Source organism: Lepidochelys kempii, chromosome 8 (genome assembly GCF_965140285.1).
Source record: "Lepidochelys kempii isolate rLepKem1 chromosome 8, rLepKem1.hap1, whole genome shotgun sequence".
NCBI classification, from domain to species: domain Eukaryota; kingdom Metazoa; phylum Chordata; order Testudines; family Cheloniidae; genus Lepidochelys; species Lepidochelys kempii.
This window is the reverse complement of record NC_136387.1, coordinates 7,945,578-7,968,691: the sequence shown is the minus strand read 5'-3', so window position 1 is coordinate 7,968,691 and position 23,114 is coordinate 7,945,578. Positions and strand designations below refer to the sequence as shown.

Sequence of the window (23,114 nt, the reverse complement as noted above, 5' to 3'; positions counted from 1 at the left end):
AGGCAGGTGTCTATGGCTCCTATTTTCATGCTGTAGAAGAGTATGTGCAATCCCTGTATAGCAATTGATGCTTCTGTAGCATTTCATACAGTATACTCCAGATGTTTGGTCTCATTAACACTGGTGCAAGCCATGTACAGAACAAGATATGCACAGGACTAAGAAAAGCAACATAAAGTGTACCGAGAAAGAAAGTTAATAGGCTTACAAAGTACAGAGAGTTGAGAAACATAACATGAAGTGATCTCTTCTGGACTGCACTTGCTCATTTGCTATTGGGTACTTGTCACTAAACTACAGAAGACCGTGCCCTTTATCTTGCTAGTGGGTATAGGGTTATAATGCTTGATCTTTTCTGTGTGTACAGACCATGGAACTAAAGTGGCTGCTGTGTGTGACATTGCTGATACTTGGGTTAGTTGATGTCCACACACATGATGGGGAAGATGACCATGGTGGTGATGTAATTGATATTGAGGATGACCTGGAAGATGGTGTTGAGGAGGTAGAAGAGTCAAAGCCGGAAGCCAGCAGCCCTCCTCCATCCCCAAAGGTTTGACTTAAATTTACAATGATAAAACAAAATTACACTTGGGTAGTCTGGTTATTGTAACCTGTCCCGTCTTGGTCTGATCTGGAGGCTATCTTGAGCATAAAAACTCAATATGCCAACAGAGTGACTGCATTCATTTTAAAGAAGCATTGCAATGAAACTTGAGCTGCATTTCTTCCATAGGAAAATTTCTTTAAGGGCATTTGAATCTTGTGATGAGATACCAGGATTTTGCAGTGCTAGTACTCTTAGACTTCGGTATTTTTATCTTCAAAATAAAATAATAACTTTCAAGCAATGGCATCCAGATTTTGGGGAGTGTCAATAACTTAAGATGCTTCAGGCAGAAAACTTGTCTGAGTCAGGAAAAGTGGGATGAACTCAAAGCCTTGTAATTTCCTAGGGCAGCAAAGATGTTTAAAGGTCTGTGTAGACTTTTTTCTTCTCCTCCAATAGGTTACCTACAAGCCCGCAGTTCCAACAGGAGAGGTTTATTTTGTGGAAAACTTTGATAAGGGAACCCTGGAAGGGTAAGTGCGATCCTCAAGATGATTTAATAATGTAAATGAATTAGTCAGTTTGGACCTTCAATAAGGTGTAATAAAATACAACATTTCCAGAGTAACCATTCTTGAATAGCTAATGTTAATATGATTAAAGAAAAGGAGGACTTGTGGCACCTTAGAGACTAATCAATTTATTTGAGCATAAGCTTTCGTGAGCTACAGCTCACTTCATCGGATGCATTCATGAAGTGAGCTGTAGCTCACGAAAGCTTATGCTCAAATAAATGTGTTAGTCTCTAAGGTGCCACAAGTCCTCCTTTTCTTTTTGCGAATGCAGACTAACACGGCTGCTACTCTGAAACCTGTTAATATGATTAGAGTTCAAATGACCCCATATATAACCACCTTACTATACATTTCTCCTAACCTTCATATCTCTTGAAACTTTGGAGGATGTTCAAATAAGCATTTCTGTTAGGTGCTCATTAAGAGGGTACCATGTGCACATCCAGAATCACGTAAACTGGCTTTCAGTAGCCTTTCTTGGTAATATGACAAGATAGAGATAATGGAGCTACAAGCACTATCCCTAGTGGAATACTGATAATAGGATCACCGGTACAAAGCTGCTTTGATGCCTACTTCTGAATTTGCTTCATGTGTTGGAGAACTCAGGGCAGAACTCCCAAAGAGACAGATCAATGATGGGGTTCAGAATACAGTAGGGTCTAGTTAAAGGGTAGCTCTCGCAGGGGCTGGGTATTTCTTTAGAGCTGGCTTTGTATAGAAGTCTGTAACTGTATGTCTGTCCCTTACCTCTGCTGGGGATATCATTTCAGATGGGTTCTTTCCAAGGCCAAGAAGGATGACACAGATGATGAAATTGCAAAATACGATGGTGAGTGCCATCTAGCTTTGGTTCAGAAGGTATATTTTTTGGTTGTCTGTACTGCAGAGCTAGATGTGAGGTGCAAATCTTACCCTGACTAAATAGTCACGAGAATATCCTGCATATGAAAAGTGGGTGGGCATTTGGGTGTTTTATATTGTACAGAATAACAATTTTTAGTTTCTTGTTTAAAGTTAATTAAAATAAGAAAACAAGGAGTTGTGGGTTATAATAGTAATGAAATGATATGTGTTCCTTGCAGGTAAATGGGAAGTATTGGAAATGAAGGACACCAAACTTCCAGGGGACAAAGGACTAGTACTGATGTCCCGGGCCAAGCATCATGCGATCTCTGCCAAACTGACAAAACCCTTCATATTTGATACCAAACCCCTCATTGTACAGTAAGTGGAAAATAACAAGTGTTTACTTGTCCAGAAAGGGCTGATGGCTGTTAGCGGCTTTTTCCAGAATTATGTAAAGTTTGTTGACCAAACGGTAGTAAAGCATGGTAGCCCATTACCACACAAAATATTGGCTACCACTCTTACGTGCAAAAAATAAAATAAAATAATTGGGATATTGTAGTGTACAATAACTTTCTGTTTCAAGTTGTTGGAGATGCTGCTTTTTCCATCTGAATAAACTAGCTGTGTCTGAATTTCTGGAAATTAGCCTTTCCTTGCAGTGTGATACTGACAACTACAGTTGGTTCCACTTCTGTGCTGCAGCTCTAATAGTAAGGGCCTAGTGAACTGACTTGTCTGTTGTGATTGACAAGAAGAGTCAAACAGTTAGCAGGGGCAATGTAAAGACAATTCATGAATGAACAGATTTTTTTGTCCAGCCAATTGTCCTTTCTTTCTTTTTCCCTGGTAGGAAGGCAAAAACAGCTTGTTAGTGGTCTTCAACTGATTCAGCTCTTTTTTGCCATGGGACACACAGTGTGTCCAGTTTAGCAACAATTCTTAGATGGGTCATGGCAGATATACAAGAATCCAGACTTATTGGGAGTAGCTGATATGTTGGACTTTTCAAGCAAGAAAGGAGGGTAATCCGCTCATCAGTTTGCATGAGATAACGAGTTAATCATTCTGCCTGTTGCCTAGCTATTTACTTTGTGGTTCTTATGTATCTGCCTAAGATCCATTATGAAATGTGGGAAACACTTTTATTTAAAAAACCTTTTTAATTTGTATGCAAGCTCCATTACATCCTTATATGAAGGGAATGTTGTCTAGTTTATTCCATGTACTATAATGTGCTCTCTGCTTCTCTGCCCCAAATGAAAATCAGGTATGAAGTGAATTTCCAAAATGGGATTGAGTGTGGTGGTGCCTATGTGAAGCTGCTTTCTAAAACCACCGAGCTGAACCTGGTGAGTGGTGTGCATGCTCTTTAGTTACTACACCCTAAAGACAAGCCTGTCTTTCTCTTGCTCCTCCCCAAAGAAACTCTTATGATCCTAATGGACTGAAGGCAGCTGTTCGTGTTTAGGGGCAGACTTGCAGAAGTAGTCTGCACCCAGCAGCTTGTATTGTCCTTAGTGGGAGCAGATGGTTGCTGAACTCTTCTGAAAATCTGGTTACCACAATTGACTCTGGGATGCTGTAGGGGCTGAGCATTCCTGCCTCTCCCCCATAAGAATCCACAACATTCTTTTTAACTGCCACACACTTCTGGGATATCTTTCTTTCTTTTCTCTCCCTCTTACTATAAGAGTAGCCATCTCATATGGGAGGTCTGTAGAGGGCACACTAAATCGTTTATCTTGTAAATTTCCCTTTAGCTGTTCCACAATTAAACTGTACTCTTTATGCAGAGGGAAGCTAGCTGCCTGGGATTAGACAGTTGTCTTCTAAAGTGTGTTCCACAGAGGGCCTGCAAAGTGAAATAGACTGAGATGATCCTAATTATATTTCTCTGCACCAGACTTCTTGCATTTCAATCTGCTTGTAAGGAGCTTGGTGTCTGAAGTACTAGAGACTTGCTGCTTGCAGCATGGGCTAGCAGGATGCACTATGTGCAGTAAGTGTCTTGGACTAAACACATCTTGTACCTGGCCCGTGGGCCACTTTTCCAGGAGCATTATCTGAAAGATAAAATTGAGAGGATTTTGTGTCTAGCTACTGGATATTTTTAATCAAAGCCCTCCAGTTTTCAGTAGGCTTCCCCTCATGGAAATAGAAGTCAAAACTGTTGTCCCAACTCTCCTTCCCCTTCACTGTTTTTTCTGAATATTGATACAGATCCACATCTGACCAGGATATGCCATTCAAGATGTGAAAAGCTACTTAGTGATTGTACAATCACTTCTTCAGTTCTTTGTGAACTGAATGCATGAATAGGGTCAGTGAGAGTAGACAAGCTTGCTTGCAACTATTTTTGTTAAAGGGATGGCGTTTACAGATATCTAGTTAATTCTTAGAGCTTCATATAATACATCAGCCCTGTGCGTGGTACTAACTTCTGTGGTTTTTCAACTAAATTTACTCTGTTAACGCCTTGTATGTTCCCCATTGTGAGAGAACTACCCAGACTGGGAAACTGAATGTACAAGGGAAACTGTAAGACTGACTAGACACAGCAATGTCAAATACACAGTTAAGATTTCAGTTTCTTTCAGTGCTTATAATGGCTGTTGACAATAGCTTTGTTTTAAAAATGAAACTTTTGTGTTATGGGGTTTCTGTGATTTGGAATTTTTTTTTAATTGATGTCTGGCTAATCTAACAGGTTATTTTACATTTGCATACTGTGCGCCCACTTAGGCACAACTTTATGGCTTGATGCTTTAATCTTACCTGTCACTCTTGAAAACTCCCTTCTACTAGTGAGGGGAAAGTAAAGATGGTTGGACAAGATGATGGAAAATGCAGGGCCCATCTAAAGCGCCAGTAGGGAGATGGATTGGATTGTCCTAACTGGCTTCTTCCACTTCAAATTTCTGTGACTCTATCAACCATCTGTTGCTGGTTTTGATCCCAAGTATAATCAAACTGCTTAATGAATGAAGTGCATTGGCAGTGAACGCTGTCTTGTCTAAACCCGAACTCTAGAATGATTTATTCCAACCATTCTCTTTAAAGGATCAGTTCCATGACAAAACTGCCTACACAATCATGTTTGGTCCTGATAAATGTGGAGAAGATTATAAATTACACTTCATCTTTCGGCACAAGAACCCCAAAACCGGCAAGTATGAAGAGAAGCATGCAAAGCGTCCAGATGCAGATCTGAAGACCTACTTTACCGATAAGAAGACCCACCTCTATACTCTGGGTAAAGCAACTATAAACTTGGGGCGGGGCGAGTTTCAAAAAAATGTGTAGATCTCAAAAAAGTTAGAGTGAAAATTTATTTTGTGGTTTTGGTGCAAGAGAAATGGAAAGGAGTCCTAAAACAGTAACTGAATATACCATGTATGTGGACTTCATACAACTAAAACATACATTCTAAATCCCCATATGCAAAAATTGTTCATTCTTTGTTCTGTTCTTCCGTGCAAGAAATCTCATCAAGGAGCATGCACTGCTTTGAGTCTTAACTCTTGCAGGGAAAATATGGGACTCTGAATTTAGTAGGTAAAGGAGATTTGGCTTTCCAAATATGGTCTTAAATCTCTTAACTTTTAGTATAATTATATGCATTCTGTTACTGACCTGGGATCTTACATGTTCTCTAGTTGTATGCATACCTATCCATTCTTTAACTTTTTGGGATGGTGAGCTCTAAACTCTGGAGGAAATAGCAATGCTGCATCTCCCTGGGACAAAGTATTAGAAGCCCTCCTTTCAGGCAACTATTTCAACATGTCATTTTAATTGGCTTTCATTTTCACTGGCTGTACCACTGAGGTTTTCAGAGCTGATAAAGTCAGATAGGGAAAATGCAATGGAAAGTGAATGGCTGGTCACACCCATGGTTAAAATAGTGATAGGAGCATAAGAATTGCCACACTAGATAAGATCAGTGGTTGTGGTACTATATTCTGTCTACAGCAGGGGCTATCATCAGAGTCCCCAGAGAAATGTTCAAGAGGCCCTACGCTAGGAATAACTTACCTTATAGGGACAGTCTCTTCCTAACACCCATCTGTTGAAGGCTGGCTTATGCCCTTAACTATGAGGGAGTTACTCCTTTCAGAACTCTTGGTTTAGTTCTTAGTCCTGTTATCCTAATTCTGAATGTTCTTATTGGCCATATGAATATTGAATCCTGCTTAGATCTTACACTCTTGGCTTGGGCCTAAGCTCTGCTAGGTAGCTTTCGGCTTTGGAGCTCTGACTGCTACAACTGCACAGCCAGATCTCCTTAAAAATCAGCTTTTCTAGATATTTTGCTGCTAGAGAGGGGACTTATCCGTAATCTATATGCAGCTAGTAATGAAACAAGGCTCCTGACTGCATGAATGGAAGCAGTATAGAAACACTGAGCTGCTGTCTCACTGGTTGCAAGATTAAACACTGAGTGTGTTTCTGCATTTCTTCTTTGTGGAGAACAGAATGTGGAGCTGTGCTCTGAGGCTGACTGACTGAAGGGGGAGTTTTCTAAGCAGTGTGGGCAGGTGTGGGATCTAGTCTGAAAAATGACTTAAAAAAAAAGCATAGTGGGGTCCAATGTGTTTTGGTTTCAATTCTTTATCAAACATGATGAATATAAGTATAAAAAGGACACTCTAATTGCTGGTCCAGATAGAGACCCAGTTTCAAACTTCATGTCTCATTGCCAGTAATGAAGATGTCTTTGGTGAACCTATCAAACCTTCCTCCCACCCCCCCATTGACAGTTGGGAACTTGTTAAACAATTCGGTTGATGGATGGGGCAGAATAGAATCCACAGTTCTGCTAGTTTTACATGTGATACCTCTGCAAGCCTAAAGGGAGTAAAAAGCTTTTTAATTTCACAAAAAGCCAGAGATGGGACCATGAATTTATACAGAGCAGATCCATTAAGGGTGGTGCAATTTTTTTCCACAGTTACTTTTCAAGTAAATAAGGAATTACAGTTCTCAGTCTTTAAAGTACATGTCCTTACTGTTAAGAAAATAGAAGTGGCAAAGCCTGATTATCTTTTTGTGTGTGTGTGTGGAGGGGGCAGAAGAGGAACCTGATAAATCTCACTATACTAGGTTCTTCTTTATAAGTAGGGTAACAAGTGTGAGTGTGTACAGAGCAGAACTTTTTCCAGATGTAATTGATTTGGGAGGGCTGTGTAATACGCAAGCCTATTGGGTACCCAGAGTAAGACTTTCCATAAAAATCTGTCTTTATACCTTGATAAAAGACTAAATAGGTTGTTTGTTTCCCTTTAGCAGCCCCATTTGGGCATCATTGTTTAGCTGTGGAGGTAACTTTAGCTAGAAGGATGATTGTTATAGTTTTGAGGTTTAGAAAAGGGTGGTAGAGCAGAAAGTGGCAGTGAGATGTTCTAGAGATCAGTTTTCTCCTTATGTTAGCGAAAAAGGCTCCATTAACTCTTCCTCCCTGTCCCTGTTCTTCCAGTCTTGAATCCTGATAATAGTTTTGAAATCCTGGTTGATCAGACTGTGGTGAATAGTGGGAATCTCCTAAATGATGTGACTCCTGCTGTGAACCCACCCCGAGAGATTGAGGACCCAGATGACCAGAAACCAGAGGACTGGGATGAGAGACCCAAGATTCCAGACCCAGATGCTGTTAAACCAGAGGATTGGTGAGTAGCTTGGGTGGTGGAATTGGGGAAAGCCGTTGCTAGATAACCTAGTGCTGGTCTAAAACAGTTCTTAGCTAGTCATTTGTCCATTTTATTTTTATTTTTCAGTCCCCTGTATTCCAAGTTAATTGGCTAGTGTTGACCAATCTAACATTGGACATGCAGTCATTTGTGTGTTAAGCTATTTATCTCTGCTTAAACTATAGCTAAGCTTGGCAGAATTCAATTTTTATCTTTTATAATTTGGGAGGATTATTTTAAAGCTTTTTTAAAAAAAATTTATTTCAATTTTCCCAATTTGGAAATTATGGGGGTCAGACAATTATTTAACATACAGACATTGAGATTCAAAAAGTTAATGCTTTAACTGTTAAAACACACATTGTCAACATGTCAAAATACAGAGTTTAATTTATTTACTTGAAGTTCTGAAGCAACATTTTTCTTTGTCTGTACATTTTGATTGAAATTTTTTGTCAGTTTGTGTACGTGGTAAAATTGATATTTGTTTACATATTTACCTGCAAAAATTTAATTATTCCAAGCCTAACCATAGTATCTGACTGGTGGTAGACTGCAGATTGTGATTCTATGCCTTTGCACTCGAATGAGTGTCCGAATGAAGTTCAGCACTAATTAACATTGGCAAGCCAGGTAACATTTACATGAAGTTCCTTGCTTAGCCATAGATGTGCTTCATTTGATGTCTGATCAAGCATGGGATCAAGTGCTGGAACACTTAAAATAATGAAATGCTTGGAGCTTATTTTGTCAAAAAAGCTCTTGTGATGGGGTCAAATGGCCAGTTAGAAATCTGACACCTTCAATCCAGATAGCCATTGAGAGACTGACAGTTATGAACATGAATGGCCATACAGGGTCAGGCCAAAGGTTCATCTAGCCTAGAATCCTGTCTTCCAACAGTGGCCAGTGGCAGATGCTTTAAATGCAATGAACCTAACATGGCAGTTATTGAGAGATTCATCTACTGGCAGTCAGAGGTTCAGGGACACCCAGAGCATGGGGTTGCATCCTTGACTATCTCCGCTGATAGCCATAGATGGACCTCTCCTCTATGAATTTATCTAACTCCTTTTTGAACCCAGTTATGCTTTTGGCCTTCACACCATCCCCTGGCAACTAGTTCCACAGGTTTGCTGCGTGTTATGAAGAAGTACTTATGTTATCTTTAACCTGCTGTCTGTGAATTTCATTTTGTGACCCCTGGTTCCTGTGTTTAGGAAGGGATAAATAATACTTCCTTATTACTTTCTCCACCCCATTCATGATTTTATAGACTTCTATCCTCTCTCTTTTCTAAGCTGAACAGTCCCAGTTTTTTTTCATCTCTCCTTATTTGGAAGCTGTTCCATACCGATGATCATTTTTGTTACCCTTCTCTGTATTCAAGATGTGGGCGTACCATGGATTTATACAGTGGTATTATGATTTCTGTTTTATCTATCCCTTTCTTAGTGGTTCCGAACATTGTTAGCCTTTTTTGACTGCCACTGCACACTGAACAGATGTTTTCTGAAAACATCCATGATGACTCCAAAAATCTTTCTTCAGTGGTAACAGCTAATTTAGACCCCACCATTTTGTGTGTATAATTGGGATTGTTATACACTTAACATTAAATTCATTGTGCCATTTTGTTGGACAGTCACCCTGTTTTGTGAGATCCTGTTGTAACTCTTTGCAGTTAGCTTTGAACTCTTTGTAACTTCATATCATCTGCAAACTTTGCCACTTCACTGTTATCCATAATTGGTCTGGAAAAGGGGGTATGTTCATCATAAAATGCTGAATCAACATGATTGAATTTTAATTAGTGTTCCCTTGTCAATTTGACTAATGACATGGTAAATAATTAGAAGTTCAGGGGTAATAGAATTAGGTCCTGAGATGGAACACATTTTTACTGGGTACAGTACATCACATATTCACTCATTAACATGCTTTCCCTGGGCTGCTTCTTTCTGAGGATACATGAAATGTTACCACTTCTATCCATTGCGTTTGGAGGAATGTGCACTGAGACAGATAAAGGAATAGGAGCTTCATCTGACTAGCATGGTGGGGTAGCAAAAAAAACTCCAACAGTTACTACCTGGCCTTTTCATATTCAAAACATAATTGCTTGATCAGTTGGTAGTCCTGTTCATATACTCATTGTTTTAGGAATCAGTCTAGATGAGGATCTGTATCTAGTACAACAGTGTCTTAAGCCTTATGGGGTTTTTTTTGCCAAATCTTTTTGGAAGGAATATATAATAGCAACCTTGTATCTCTTTCCCAAGGGATGAGGATGCTCCTGCAAAGATTCCAGATGATGATGCTGTGAAGCCAGAAGGTTGGCTGGATGATGAGCCAGAATATGTAGCCGATCCTGATGCAGAGAAACCAGAGGACTGGTATGCTGTCACTAGGTTTCCATTTGTCCATCTTGTATGAAAGCAGTAATTGCTGTGCATCAATTTATCAGATACTCACTTTGTGACCCAAAGGCACTGACTGGGTTTCAGGAGCATAATGGGGCACTTGAGCTTCCATGGACCAGACATAAACTGGTAGGGGAAGGTGTTGCTATGATGGACTTCCCTGGGGTGCATTCTGTAACTGGGGTACCGCTGAGCCCTCTGTCTCATCATCCTGGGCTCCATCACTCACTGTGATAAGCTGCAAACCCCTCCAGATCCTGCACTTATACAAACATTCATAGACAGGAACACCCTCAGCTGCAGTTACATGAATGCTTTTCCTAGCCACTCATGAGCTAACAATAGAGGCTCCAGCCAATCCCCTTCCTCAGCCTAGATCTCCAGAGCTTTACTGTCTTGCTCTGGTCAAAAGCCTGACCAGTGTAAGTTTATTTCCCAGTCCGCCCCTCTCTTAAAGTGGAGAGGACAATGCACAAGCCCCTGCTCTTGAGCAGATTTCCCTTTTTGCACTTGAGACACACTGTTTTAGATACAATCTCTCTGTAGTTAAGAAATCTTTTATATTTTAAGTGAGTTATAGTGTACAGATCAAAGTTGGTTACCTAACAAATAAACAAAATCGCAATGGATTTGAATCAAGCAGTATCTCACTTTGATGGTACAAGCAATTTGCCGATATTTCATACATAGGCTGGGATTCCTTCTTTCCTGCCTGGGACGACATTCCCCAGTTCAGTCTTTGTTCCTAAGGCGTTTCCAGATGTTGAATTGTAGGGGGAGTGAGATCCAGTGGTGATGTCACTTCCCCCTTTTATAGCTTCTTCCATGTGGAGGGAACTTTTGTTTTGACTTCCAAGCAAATTCCCCTGCAGTTTGTGGAAAAGTACAGGCACAAGATGGAGTCCAGAATCACATGATTTAGTCACATGCCCTTACATGCTTTGAGTCATAGCAGCCATTACTCATATATTGGCTGAAGCATCCACAGGAAAGCCCATCAAGTGAGGATAAGCTTTTTCCATGGCCCATTGTGTTCATCCATGGGTCATTATCTTGAATAGTCCACTCCCAATGTGCTGGCTAGACTGAATGTAAACTAACTTGTGGGAGTTACCCAGGAGCAAGCATATTTGAAATACAGATGCATGGTCAATATTCATAACTCCTGATACAAAAATCCTACATGCATACAAATAGGATAATCATATTCCGCAAACCATAACTTTTCCATTGACACCTCACATGACATATTTTGTACAAGATAAATCATAATTATATCACTATGGTGAATATGGGGTGCAGAGTGTCATTTGGGGGCACAATGTGTTTGTGCTGGAGTAAGACACAGGTCTGAGTAGCAAGAACAGAACATAAAGCTAGTGTCTAGTTTCCTTGTGCTCCATCTGTATCCTTCTGTGGTCTCTTTGGGGCAGGATCATCTTTTTGTTCTGGCACAGTGGTATCCTGGTCCATGGCTGAGGCTCTTAAGTGTGGTTATAATACTAATAACTTTACTCTTAAAACATATGACTAATGCTTAGCCCTTACAATGCTTTCCATCCATAGAACTCTTTACTTCTTTACTTTACTTTGTCAAGTATCATCCCCATTTTACAATGTAGAAGTGGTAAGGAGGCACCCCTCTGCCCCCCTCCCCGTTTTTTTTCAAAGACCTAGAACAAACTTTTTCCTCTAATGAGTTTGCTTTTCCAGGGATGAGGATATGGATGGAGAGTGGGAGGCACCTCAGATTGCAAATCCCAAATGTGAGTCAGCCCCTGGCTGTGGTACCTGGCAACGACCTATGATTGACAATCCCAACTACAAAGGCAAATGGAAGCCTCCTATGATTGATAACCCCAACTACCAGGTAGGTCACATGTTTCTAGGTAACTTGCTGGCCAGAATAAGAACACTGCTCCCTCTTAGGGTATACCAGTTTACTAAGCAATACAGAAAGACAAGAGACTTCTTATAGCATAGCCAGGAATGCAAATCACATAACCTCAATCCTTATGCACTCTAAGGGGACAGGTTCAACTTTTTATTCCCTTGAATAAATAAAATGTCACAACTTATCCATGAAAGCCAAAAAATTAAGCTCCAAGCTGCTGCAGCAAGGGAATGTTTAAACGGGGATGGAATGGAGCTCTTCTAAATATTTTTCCAATATTGTAGTTGGTTTGTAAACCTCTTTACATAAGAAAGATTTACCTAAACTGACTATCCATTGTAATCAATAATGAAACTTTTTTGTTGGTACAGGTGTGGGGAAACACCCCCCGCCCCCACAAAGTTTTTCAACCCAAATAGAAAAACAGATTTTGTGTGGTGTATGATGCGGAGTTTTCTTTGCCTTCTCCAGGGAATCTGGAAGCCCAGGAAGATCCCAAACCCAGATTTCTTTGAAGATCTAGAACCTTTCAGAATGACTCCCTTCACTGCTGTGGGCCTTGAATTATGGTCAATGACCTCTGACATCTTCTTCGACAACTTTATCATCTGTTCAGACCAAGTCGTGGCAGAAGATTGGGCCAATGATGGTTGGGGTCTAAAAAAGGCAGCTGATGGTGCTGCTGAGGTGAGGAGCAAAAGTTTATTTTTGTATACTTCTAGCAATAAAAAATGGTATCTGTTACTTGTCTAGAAGAGCTTCAAGCTCCTCTAGCTTTCACTCTTACAAAAAAAACTATGCTGATAGTCCTTAACTTTTTTTTTTCCAAACATGAACAGATATAAGCTTTCAAAATGAAGGATATAATCTTCTCTACCAAAACTAGGCTACATAAGTATCTCTTAAAGATTTTTCCTGTTCAAATGTAATGTATTTTAGTAACTTATTTTTAAAAATAGTTTTTTTGCGGGGATGGCTGCCTTTATCGAATGCCGTACTCTTTCCTGTCTTTTTACTATTGGAAGCATAACTTTTTAATCATGGCCATGACAAATGGCCATCCTCATAGCCTACTGTTGCATGTTTATAATCTTTAGATTGTGTAAATATTGTTCCATGACTTCAGAAGAATAAAATAATTCATAGAAGACTAAGCTTGGGGCAGGGACCATTTGCTTGAACAGTGCCAAGCACGGTATTGTTCTGGTTCATGATTTTGGGCTCCTCTGTGCTACAGTATAGTAAATAATTAGCTTTTGCAATACAAACTAATTCTGTATATATCATGAGGCTGTGTCTACTTGGTATGATGGGAGACAGTTATCAGTCCCCATGGGTAGCCATAAAACTTGCTGCATACATGAGTAAGAGAGCTAAATACACAAGCCTTCGGGATTCAATTTATCTTCCAGCCTGGTGTTGTGGGCCAGATGATGGCAGCTGCTGAAGAGCGTCCCTGGCTGTGGGTAGTATACATCCTAACTGTGGCTCTACCTGTGTTCCTTGTTGTCCTCTTCTGCTGTTCTGGAAAGGTATGAATTTCCTTCTGAAATATCTAGAAATAGGTCAAAATGGGGTTGTGCAAGAACCTGAAAATGGGCAGTTGTTTATTGTGGGACTCTTCTGACAAATTCTAGAAACAGCCAAACGCTGCAGAGTACAAAAAGACTGATGCTCCTCAGCCTGATGTGAATGAAGAGAAAGAGGAGGGGAAAGACAAGGCAGATGAGGAGGAGGAGGAGGAAGAGGAGGAGGAAGCGGAATCAAATGAAGACAAGCTGGGTAAGGATAATGGAGGCTTCTTGAAATATGGTAGGAACCTGGAATTGGTTTACTCTTTCATGTAGAAAGTGAGAACAGGAGTACTGGTAGACCTAGACTGAAGCCAGTGAAGAACTTAAGGTGAATCATTTCTCCCTAGAAAACAGAACATACATTCATTTAATTCTTGATTTTGTTTGGTTAGAAGAGAAGCAAAAGAGCGATGCTGATGTTGGAAGTGCTAGTCAAGAGGAGGAAGAGGATGAGGAGGAAGAAGATGGAAAACCCACATCAGAGGTAAAAGCAACATTTTGGTGCTCTGTGAGTAGAAGTGGTGATCATGCAGGTGGTCAACTAGTGGTATTTAATTACATAGCTTTTAAAACACATGATCCAACTCCACTGGAATGTGACAAAAATATAGTTGAGCTTAGTCGATGGTGGCTAAAAAAATTCTGGTGGATACTCTGCAATTTGAGGCGATGCTAATATAAGAACTTGAGACTAAAGATATGAAAACAGAAAAAAGGGGATACACCAGTGTCCTTGTCTATACTAGTTTCTATAGTAAAATGGGTTCTAATGGGCTATGATACCTAAAACATTGGAGAAGCCTTAAGAGAGGACACTTGCCTAGAGTTACTGCACTACTACAATGATGGGTAGGATATGAGAACATAGGTAAACTTGTAAAGCTCTTATACTTACATATATCCGTTTCCCAAACTTGGGGGTGGGGAGGCATGCCCCCAACAAGAGCAGTATGATGAGGTTATTGGGGGAGCAAGGACCTGATAGGGCTGCAATGAAGGGGCGGTGGCTTTGTCTGACAGGTTAAACCGTTATTTCTCTGTGTGGGTGACTTCACTGCAGGGGCCAGGCTCCCTGCCCATCTCACTCATCCACTGCCACAGCTACCAACTGACAGTTACCTTCCTCTGCTGTGAAGGGCATGGGTACTCTGCAAGCGGGGAGCCAGAGGGTACACCCAAGGAGTACTGACACAATCTGTACCTCTCCCAACCCTTCAGCCTGGGAACGTTGACTTCTTCTGCCAGATAGAGCCTGCACAGGGGAACTGAAGGACCAGGTTCAGGAGGTGGGCTCTATTATGCAGGGAGCCCCAGTACTCATGGGGTGCAATTTTCTGAGGTGTTCATGATTTGGCTAGTACAGAATCCAGTAATCTGTAGTAATGGCACTGGGATGGACAAGATGATCCAATATTGGTCCTTAAATCTTTGCAATTTTAAACCATACCAGAATGACTAGCGCAGTGGTTCTCACACTTTTTTGTATGGTGACCCCTTTCACACAGCAAGCTTCTGAGTGCGACCCCTTATAAATGAAAAACACTTTTTAATATATTTAACACCATTATAAATGTTGGAAGCAAAGCAGGATTTGGGGTAGAGGCTGGCAGCTTGTGACACCCCCCCAAGTAATAACCTCGTGACCCCCTGAGGGGTCCTGACCCCTGGTTTGAGAACCCTGGACTAGCGTGTGTATGTGGAATGAAATCCTCCAATTTATACAGAGCAGCAGCAAAGCACTACCCTACCAATATGCTTCATTCCTGTTTTGGGAGGGACCTTTTCTAGAGGTGAAAGAATAGTTGAGCCTTTCTATACATTGTGTTTGGGTGGCTTTTTCAAAAGCACTCCATATTGGCCTGACCGCTACTGTATGGTAGGTGTGGTGTGTACTGAAGTCAGTGGAAGTAGTTAACTCTATTGAACACTCTGGAAAATCTTGCCCTCAACTATCTTGCTGCTCTACTCAGGCAACCAGCAAGGATTCCTACTGCTGTAATGGATTTTTCAAGTACTTGTATTTAATAGCTGACTGAAAGCTACATTGGTACCCAAATATCTCATCGGTAGAATAGTGTAACTTATCCTTTAAGATTGCAAAGAGGTGGGCTGGAATAATGGCAGCAGCCTGCAGAAATTGGAAGTCTGCTAGTAAGTAGCTGCCCTGTAGAGAACAAGCAATTGTGGGTGGCAGAATCACAGTAAAAGACAAGTGTACAAGCATAAAACCAGTAAGCCAAGAAATGAGGACACAAACTTTCTGCTGTAGTTACAGGGAATTTGGTGTGCATGCATTCATGGTAGCAAAGCATTTGCCTCTTAGAACGCATCACGGTATAAGAACCAAATTTTAAGGAGAACTTCAATTGTGAAAACAAAAGATCACAGTTCATCTAAACCTCAGAGTAAATACTGTGCATAAGCCCTGAAAAGTGGACTAGTATGTCAACAGTTCCAGCGGGGAAAAAACAAGTGGAAGGTTTGCTAATTGTTGTTTTTGTGAAAAGTTCATTCTGTTTGCAGTGTAGCATTGCAGTAGTTTGAAGCTAATCTATGAATTAACAGTTGTAGAGTATTTACTAACCTTAATAGCAAAATCAGAAGAGAAGACCAGACTTTTTTTTACACACTTTCACTTTCTTTTAATACTGCAGGAGGAAGAAAGCATGAATAGATTGAAAAAATCGTAAGAACTTCATCTATGATTATTTTTCCCCCCCACATGGTTCTGGGAGAGGACCTTGGATACCTTATGTTGCAACTCAGACAAACCTCAAGACTTCACCATCCGCAGGTTCCAGTCACACTATCCAATGTAACTGAGTGTCTAGCAGTAAAATATTTGCAATCATCTGTTTAAAGAGAACATCATTCCTGTAGAAAGATGCATTTAATGTAATGGGCTGTGGATTTTGAAATGTAACAAAACTAACCTTTTATTTTTGTTTTTAAATAGATTGGTAGAACTTTGCCAGTCTGTCAACCTTAGCTTAATTTAATGTATTAATCGATCAATGAAAAATAACAAATCTAGAAAAATGTTAGTTGATGAAATGCAGTTTTTATAACTTTATTTTTTTTTATAAACATGGAAATTCCTGGCAATGCCTGTGTATCCCTTAAATTTGGTCATCATGTCAGTTGTCAGTGGCTACATTGACTTTTTTTTTAAATCCTCTCAAATAAGGAAATTAGGGGTGGGAAGGAAGTTAAAGTCCATGTAAAGAAACTATATAACTAAGATGTGTTAACATTCCCAAGAAAGCCCTCTCATTTATTTGTTGAGGGAGAAGCATAGGTAGGCCATGAAATAAGTGTTGCCCATGGCTGTTGCCCAGTTAAGTGTTCACAATTGGCCTAAGGTAGTGGGGGTAGGTTTTACTATGGTACTTAGTCTTGCAAGACTCACAGAGGCCAGATGTCTGATTTCTTTAGTTCTTGAGCTTTTCTCAATAGGGCAGTGGGTGTTTGGGTTTAAAAAAAAAATTATACACACTTTTCCCTTCCTCCGGCCCTAGCTTTCTCTGCTACTATGCAGATTCTTCAGAGTGTAGATTGGCCTCCATTGCTGAAGATTACTTTGTGCTTGGCTCACAATCAAACTTTTATAGGTGGCTCTTTTTTCTTTTTTTGGTGGGGCAAAGGGGTGCTTTTGTTTAAGCTACACATACTTCTTTCCAGGGTCCAAACACTGGATACGACAGTGTCCCTAATCTCCTTATTGTTGCCGCTGTATGTAAACTCCTGCACAGAGACAGGGAGGTGGGAAAAGAATAGGCAGGTTGACCTAAAGACTCATATCAGAAGCAAAGATGTCAGTATTTTTAGATGGGGAAGGAGCATGTGGAATAACCTACCTGGTATGTGTAACCATTTGAGTCTTTCATCTGCTCTTCATGTAACAGTTGCATTCTAAATTATATTGTGAATATAGGGGGTTCCAAATCCAGCTAAATAAATTTTGTTTTAAAATGTCATGTCTAGTATACTATACTGTTCTAAAGTTTTTTTGTTTCGTTGTGGAATGCAAATGACCACCACCAGAGCATACCTCTAAGAGGGTAAACTCTGATGCTTTCATTAGTGTACCAAAATGTATTAGAGAGGGAAGGTTAATGTCTACATAGACTAGCTTTTTGCCCTCTTTGTTCAAAATAACTTTAAATGTCCTAAATTGCTCTCCTTGGACTGAATAGAAACACTCCCATGTTCCATTTGTGTTTTTGTTTCGGGTACAGTAGAAAGTGAAGAGCAATTACCCCAATTTTTTAAAACGATCTTACCAATGTCTAACATTTAAAAACAAAAACTCCGGCTGCCTGTCCTTAACCAAGAGAGTTGTTGTTGTGGTGTGTTTTTTTTTTTTTTTTTAAATACCAGTGGCTGTAAATGCATAGCAGGATTGCTTGACCACTCTGTAGTGTGCAAATAGAACATGGTAAGTTTAGACTTCTGTTTAGAACGACTTACTTCTAGAAATCTGACCCCTCTCCAAACACTTCTTAAACACTGCATCTTACCCTCTCCAAAATAGCTTCTGCTTTGCTGTTGGAAGCTGTCATGTTTTATAGGCACTGCTTTTAATTTAATTCTTCTTGGCTCTCAAGATAGCTTTTATAGAGGAGCGGTACTATTCATGACTTAGTTCCTCCCAGATAAAAATAGTGTAGATGGCCTCTGGTGGTCAGCTACCATCTCGGGCACAATTTACAAACCTATTTTAATGCACTTCAGTTAATGCTGTTTTTATCTTCATGTACAAACTGCCTTAATTTCCAGTACCTTTCTCCTATACACACACACACTTCCAAAATACTACTAGAGGTGAAATTCTGAAACGCTTTTCAGACATCAGTTATTAAATGGTATTGCATTAAAGCTGAGTGTTCAAGTCTTTTTGCTTCTACTGGACCTCTTTGAAAGGGTCTCCTGTTGGCATGTGATGACTTTCTTTGGTACCATAGTGTAAATTTTGAATAGTCACTATATTAAATGGTGAATCTCCACAATGGATAGAAAAACTTCAGTTTTTAAGATTTTTGTCATGGCATCTAACTTTGCCTCCAGTGTTAAACTGCAAGCCTCTTTTGAATAGATAAAAGGATATGATGCCAGCTTCATTAAAAGGGTTGTCATTGTTAGCTGTCCACTTCCAGGTAAAAAGAGAATATATTTATTAAGGCTAACATTATTTTCTGAATACCTGAAGCTCCAGTTGTCTCCCACCTGTGACTTGGAACAGTTAGTGACTCTTAAAAGTACTCGGAAAGAAGTCTGTATTTTAGTAAGTGGAAGGGAGTTCGACTGCACATAAGTGCAGTGGTAAATGGACCTCTTATAAAGGGTGGTCTTTGGCCTTTATATAGTAAAACTTGAATTCTCTCCCCTTTTTAAATGAAGAAATGTTGTGTTAGATAACTGGTTCTACAGAGCCAAAAGACTCTCTACCATAGATTTGAGTGTCAGACTGTTCACTTGGCATTTTTAATATCTGAAATAGTAAAGAGTATTTTGGAAATACTGAAAAATAGTTGTCTTGGAATTGTGATCAGTGAAAGGAGGTAAAGGAAACATAGCAAACTTACTGATATTTTCTTAGTAAAATGTAAGTGGGGATGTAAACTGGCCTTTCAGAGTGTTTGGTTATCCAGTGAATTAACAGAACTTGAGAATGTGGATTTTTAAATGTATTTGACAATGTCTAAGATTTGGATCTCTGGGATGGAGAGGGTATTCTTACAAATACTCATTACTGGTAAACAAGTTTTATCTCTACATATGGCTCCACTCAACCTGTGGCAGCAAACATGGTGCTAGTGACCAGTTTCTCTGCACCCCTCTGCCATCTCCATATGCACTTCTCTAAATGCCAGTATTGCCTCCATAAATGGTTTCAAAAGCAAAATCCTCAAGTGTTGCTAAATGAGAACTGTGACTTCTCTCACAGAAAAGTCCTGTCTGTTTGAAAAAGGATAATTGTAGATGCAGTATGCATATATAAATATATTGGATAAGTTATAAATGTAAGTTTACTCTGATTAATAAAGAAACTTAAATCTATACAGTTTTCTTTGTCTAATTGGCTAAACAATAGCTAAAGGCTTTAATCTCTGGGATTTCAGTATCAAGGTGAAGGGGAGCTGCAGCCTTGCTTAATGGCTACTCTAACAACCAAGCAAAGGGCCACGGTGCCTTCAGCAGGTTCTACAGAACACCTGGTGAAAGGGGTAGCTATTGGAGCTGAATGCCAGATGAGATTTATTACAGGCCCACAGTATGATTAGAAGAGGTAGTAAATGTAGTGTTATAATGAAGCCAGTAGCTATGATGGGCCCAAAAGCTTTGGATTTGTTTAACCATTTTTAGCACTGGATCATGCAAGTAAACTAGTCTTGTCTTGTGGGGTTTTTTATTATAAATAAAACACTCAGATTTTATTTATGCTCTAACTGCAGGGCGTAGGCAGCCCATGATATCTGCCAGCTCTGCTTTAAAGGTTGCCTTCATTGCTAAAAGCTGTGAATCCTAAACATTTAAATGAAGTCTGTAAATTGATCTTGTCAAGATGGTAAAAGTAAAATCTTTGGTGTGTAAATTGTTTAAAGCTAGCTAATACACTGAATCCAAGGATTCGGTATCTCTGGAAATCTGTTAAAAATACTGATGTGCCCCTTGTGGTGTGCATTTAGGATGTTCCAACCTTGTTGACTGATTCTGCTTTTTAATAGTCAGAGCCTGCGGTCTCATTCCATTTTAATAAGCAGGGGGGTTTGGACTACTCCAAGCCCTGGACTTGGAGAGTGGTAGAACCTCATCTCTCCACCTTACTGCACATGCACTTAACTTGCTATACTTGCATATTTCTCCTACACAAACTAACAACTTGCTTACAACTGAGTTCATGTTTAATGCAGCAATATTCTTTCATATGTACAGTTCAAGTGATGGTCCCTGTTGTATTCTACTGAGGGTTTATACATGTACACCATGCATCTGGAGCCAGAGAATTTAAAAGTAGTAGTGTCCATTGGTCTGCTCATGTGCCCTGAACTCCCCTATGGTTTAGTCATAAGGGCTAGGGTGGACTGACTGCATCTCCCGTTCCTTCTCACTGCCCCATGGTCCAGGTCAGAGTGAGTGGTGTCCATTTGCTTGTGACACACTTTCTTAAACTTGTATATAGTCTTTTTTTAAACAGATTTTTACTGTTTTTATTTTACTATTTTATTAAGTAGTCTTTAGTAGCTTTAGAGTAGAATTGCTTGGGGGCCTGTCTTTTTTGTCTGTGTGCCCATATGCAGGTATTGTGCCGAAGATCCCTCGCTGCCTCTACTGCTTGGGAGAGGGCCATGTTGCATCCAGGTGCAAGCTGTACCTGAAGGTTGATTCTCCACCTAAAGAAACATCTCACAGAAGTTGCCATGAGGCCCTGGATCCAGGCTGGGGAACCTTCCTGTACATCAGCCTGAGACAGACGAGTGCCCCGGCTGCTACGGAATCAGAGTCCAGGACCAGCAGTACCACCACTATGGATCCTGTGCTGGGGCCTAGTCAAGAGGCAAGGAAGCACGATCATAAGCATTCCTCCAAGACCAAGAAAGGAGACTCTCCTTCCACTTCCTCCAGTCATGGTGAGAGAGCACGTGCCAAGCCCCATAAGCATGAGAAGAGGTCCCACAGGAGAATTGATCTGTTGGTACCAGGGATGGAACTGCTGATGCCAACAGCATTAGCGCCCCATAAGATACCTTTCCACTGTGGGGAAGTCCACCACTTTGGCATCAGTACTAAGTATGAAGAGAGTGCCCTTAGCTCCTGGGAGACTGGGGAGGGCACCAGATCCCCAGGACGTGTTTGCGCTGGGAGACCTAACCTCTCCATGCCTGTCTAGACCTTCCACTTCTAGGAGATTGTACCTTCCCCTATGGACATGCCACACTTGGCCTATCATTCACCTCCCACTCCAGCAATCCACATGCTTCTAGTGGTGCCACCTATAGAACTTGTTTCAGAGTTCTCATCTTCAGATGAGTCAGATAAGGGGCATGGTCTATCCATCACATACTGCCATCAGGACTACTAAAGGAAGCAATCTACACCATGGCACTATATCCTCAGCTGCAGCTGCTTCAGAGCCATTGGTTTCCCACGCCATGGGGGTCATTCTCAGCACCCTCCGGATCAGTCATGCTGGCCCTATTGGGGACCATGGCCACAATCCTCATCATCGGAACCCACACATTCGGCAAGGGAGAAATCTCCAGTTTCCCTGTTCTGCGTGCCTTCCAGCACATGCTCAGAACCGCTGATAGAAGAATAGCTGCTCAGCCTGGTTCTGATGGTAACAACAGAGCAAGACAGAGGTTTCAGTCTTCCCCTCTGGATGTGGCACTTGCTTCGGTGTCCTCTTCACTCCCTGGTGACTTCTGCCAGTTTCAGGATCTCCGAAGGAGGGTGGCAGGGGAGCTTTACATCCCACTGGAGGAGGTACAGGATACCCAACACCAGCTCCTGGACATCCTTTATTCATTGGCACCGGGTAAAGTTGAGCTACTCATCAACACTCTACTCGAGCTGCCCAGGATAGTTTGGCACACACCAGCTGTGTGTACACCTACTCCAAGTAATCATAGAAGAGGGTAAACTGGTGGTGAGGACTTCGCTGCATCCTCAGCTGATTGACGTGGAAACTGGAGCCATGGGTATAGCTTGTGGCAGGAATTGTGGCTCCACACCTCTGATTTCCACAGGGAGGTACAAAGTATTACCTGAGATCTGCCTTTCAACAAATCCCATCTTTTAACCAAAAAAACTATTCCTTGCACACCCTCAAGGATTCCAGAGCTACAGTGCATTCTCTGGGTATTTACATGCCTGCATGGAAGTTCCAGTTCTTCTACCCACCTACACAATGCTACAGGACCAAGCAGCTCTTCCATCAGAGGCCATATGAACTGCCACACAAGCATCAGAAAACTCACAGATCACACCCTCTGGGACCACCTTTGCATTCTTCCTCCTCCCAGGTGCAACTACCAGAGAACCAATATTTCTGAAAAACTCTTAGAGAGCAGTCAACCACGATGCCTACTGCGTACAAGCACCCCACCCCTTTCAGGAGTCATCTGTATTCTTTTCAGCTTGGAGTGCAATAACTGAGTGCTAAAAGTCATTCACCATGGCTATAAGATAGGTCAGCACACTACCTCACCCACAGCCCCTAATCCTGATCCCTCTCCTGGGATCAATCTCACAACAGCATCCTAACCTAAGAGGTATGCTCCTTGCTGTCTTGCTCCTCTCTGTAGTATGTCCCTCTGGAATATTGAGGAACTGGGTTCTATTCAGCTTACTTCCTGATAGGTCTCCATCTGCCCTTTTTCTTGACTATCATGGACCTTTTTGTTTTCTCAGTCTATTCATCCTAAAGCTAAGATTGCTGCGAGTGTTACTATCTGAAATCATCCCCTCATTAGAAAAAGGCATGTGCTTTACAGCTCTTGATATGCAGGATGCCTACTTTCACATAGGCGTTCATCTGGCCCACAGATGGTTCCTC

At 40.9% G+C, this 23,114-nt stretch overlaps 1 protein-coding gene across 4 annotated transcripts in view; it reads left to right on the top strand.

Moving 5' to 3' along the window:
• Positions 1-19,615, top strand: part of CANX (calnexin) — a 57,470-nt gene extending 37,855 nt beyond the window's left edge. For all 4 annotated transcript variants that reach the window (XM_073355391.2, XM_073355387.1, XM_073355388.2 and 1 more), the window contains 14 exons: positions 368-553; positions 1,010-1,083; positions 1,899-1,957; positions 2,211-2,352; positions 3,245-3,326; positions 5,038-5,230; positions 7,454-7,643; positions 9,947-10,060; positions 11,801-11,957; positions 12,453-12,668; positions 13,394-13,513; positions 13,619-13,763; positions 13,948-14,039; positions 16,210-19,615. In XM_073355391.2, the coding sequence (XP_073211492.1) occupies positions 371-553; positions 1,010-1,083; positions 1,899-1,957; positions 2,211-2,352; positions 3,245-3,326; positions 5,038-5,230; positions 7,454-7,643; positions 9,947-10,060; positions 11,801-11,957; positions 12,453-12,668; positions 13,394-13,513; positions 13,619-13,763; positions 13,948-14,039; positions 16,210-16,245 (1,803 nt within the window). In that variant the 5' untranslated portion in view covers positions 368-370 and the 3' untranslated portion in view covers positions 16,246-19,615. The remainder of the gene's footprint in view (positions 1-367; positions 554-1,009; positions 1,084-1,898; positions 1,958-2,210; positions 2,353-3,244; positions 3,327-5,037; positions 5,231-7,453; positions 7,644-9,946; positions 10,061-11,800; positions 11,958-12,452; positions 12,669-13,393; positions 13,514-13,618; positions 13,764-13,947; positions 14,040-16,209) is intronic.
• Positions 19,616-23,114: the final 3,499 nt, after the last annotated feature.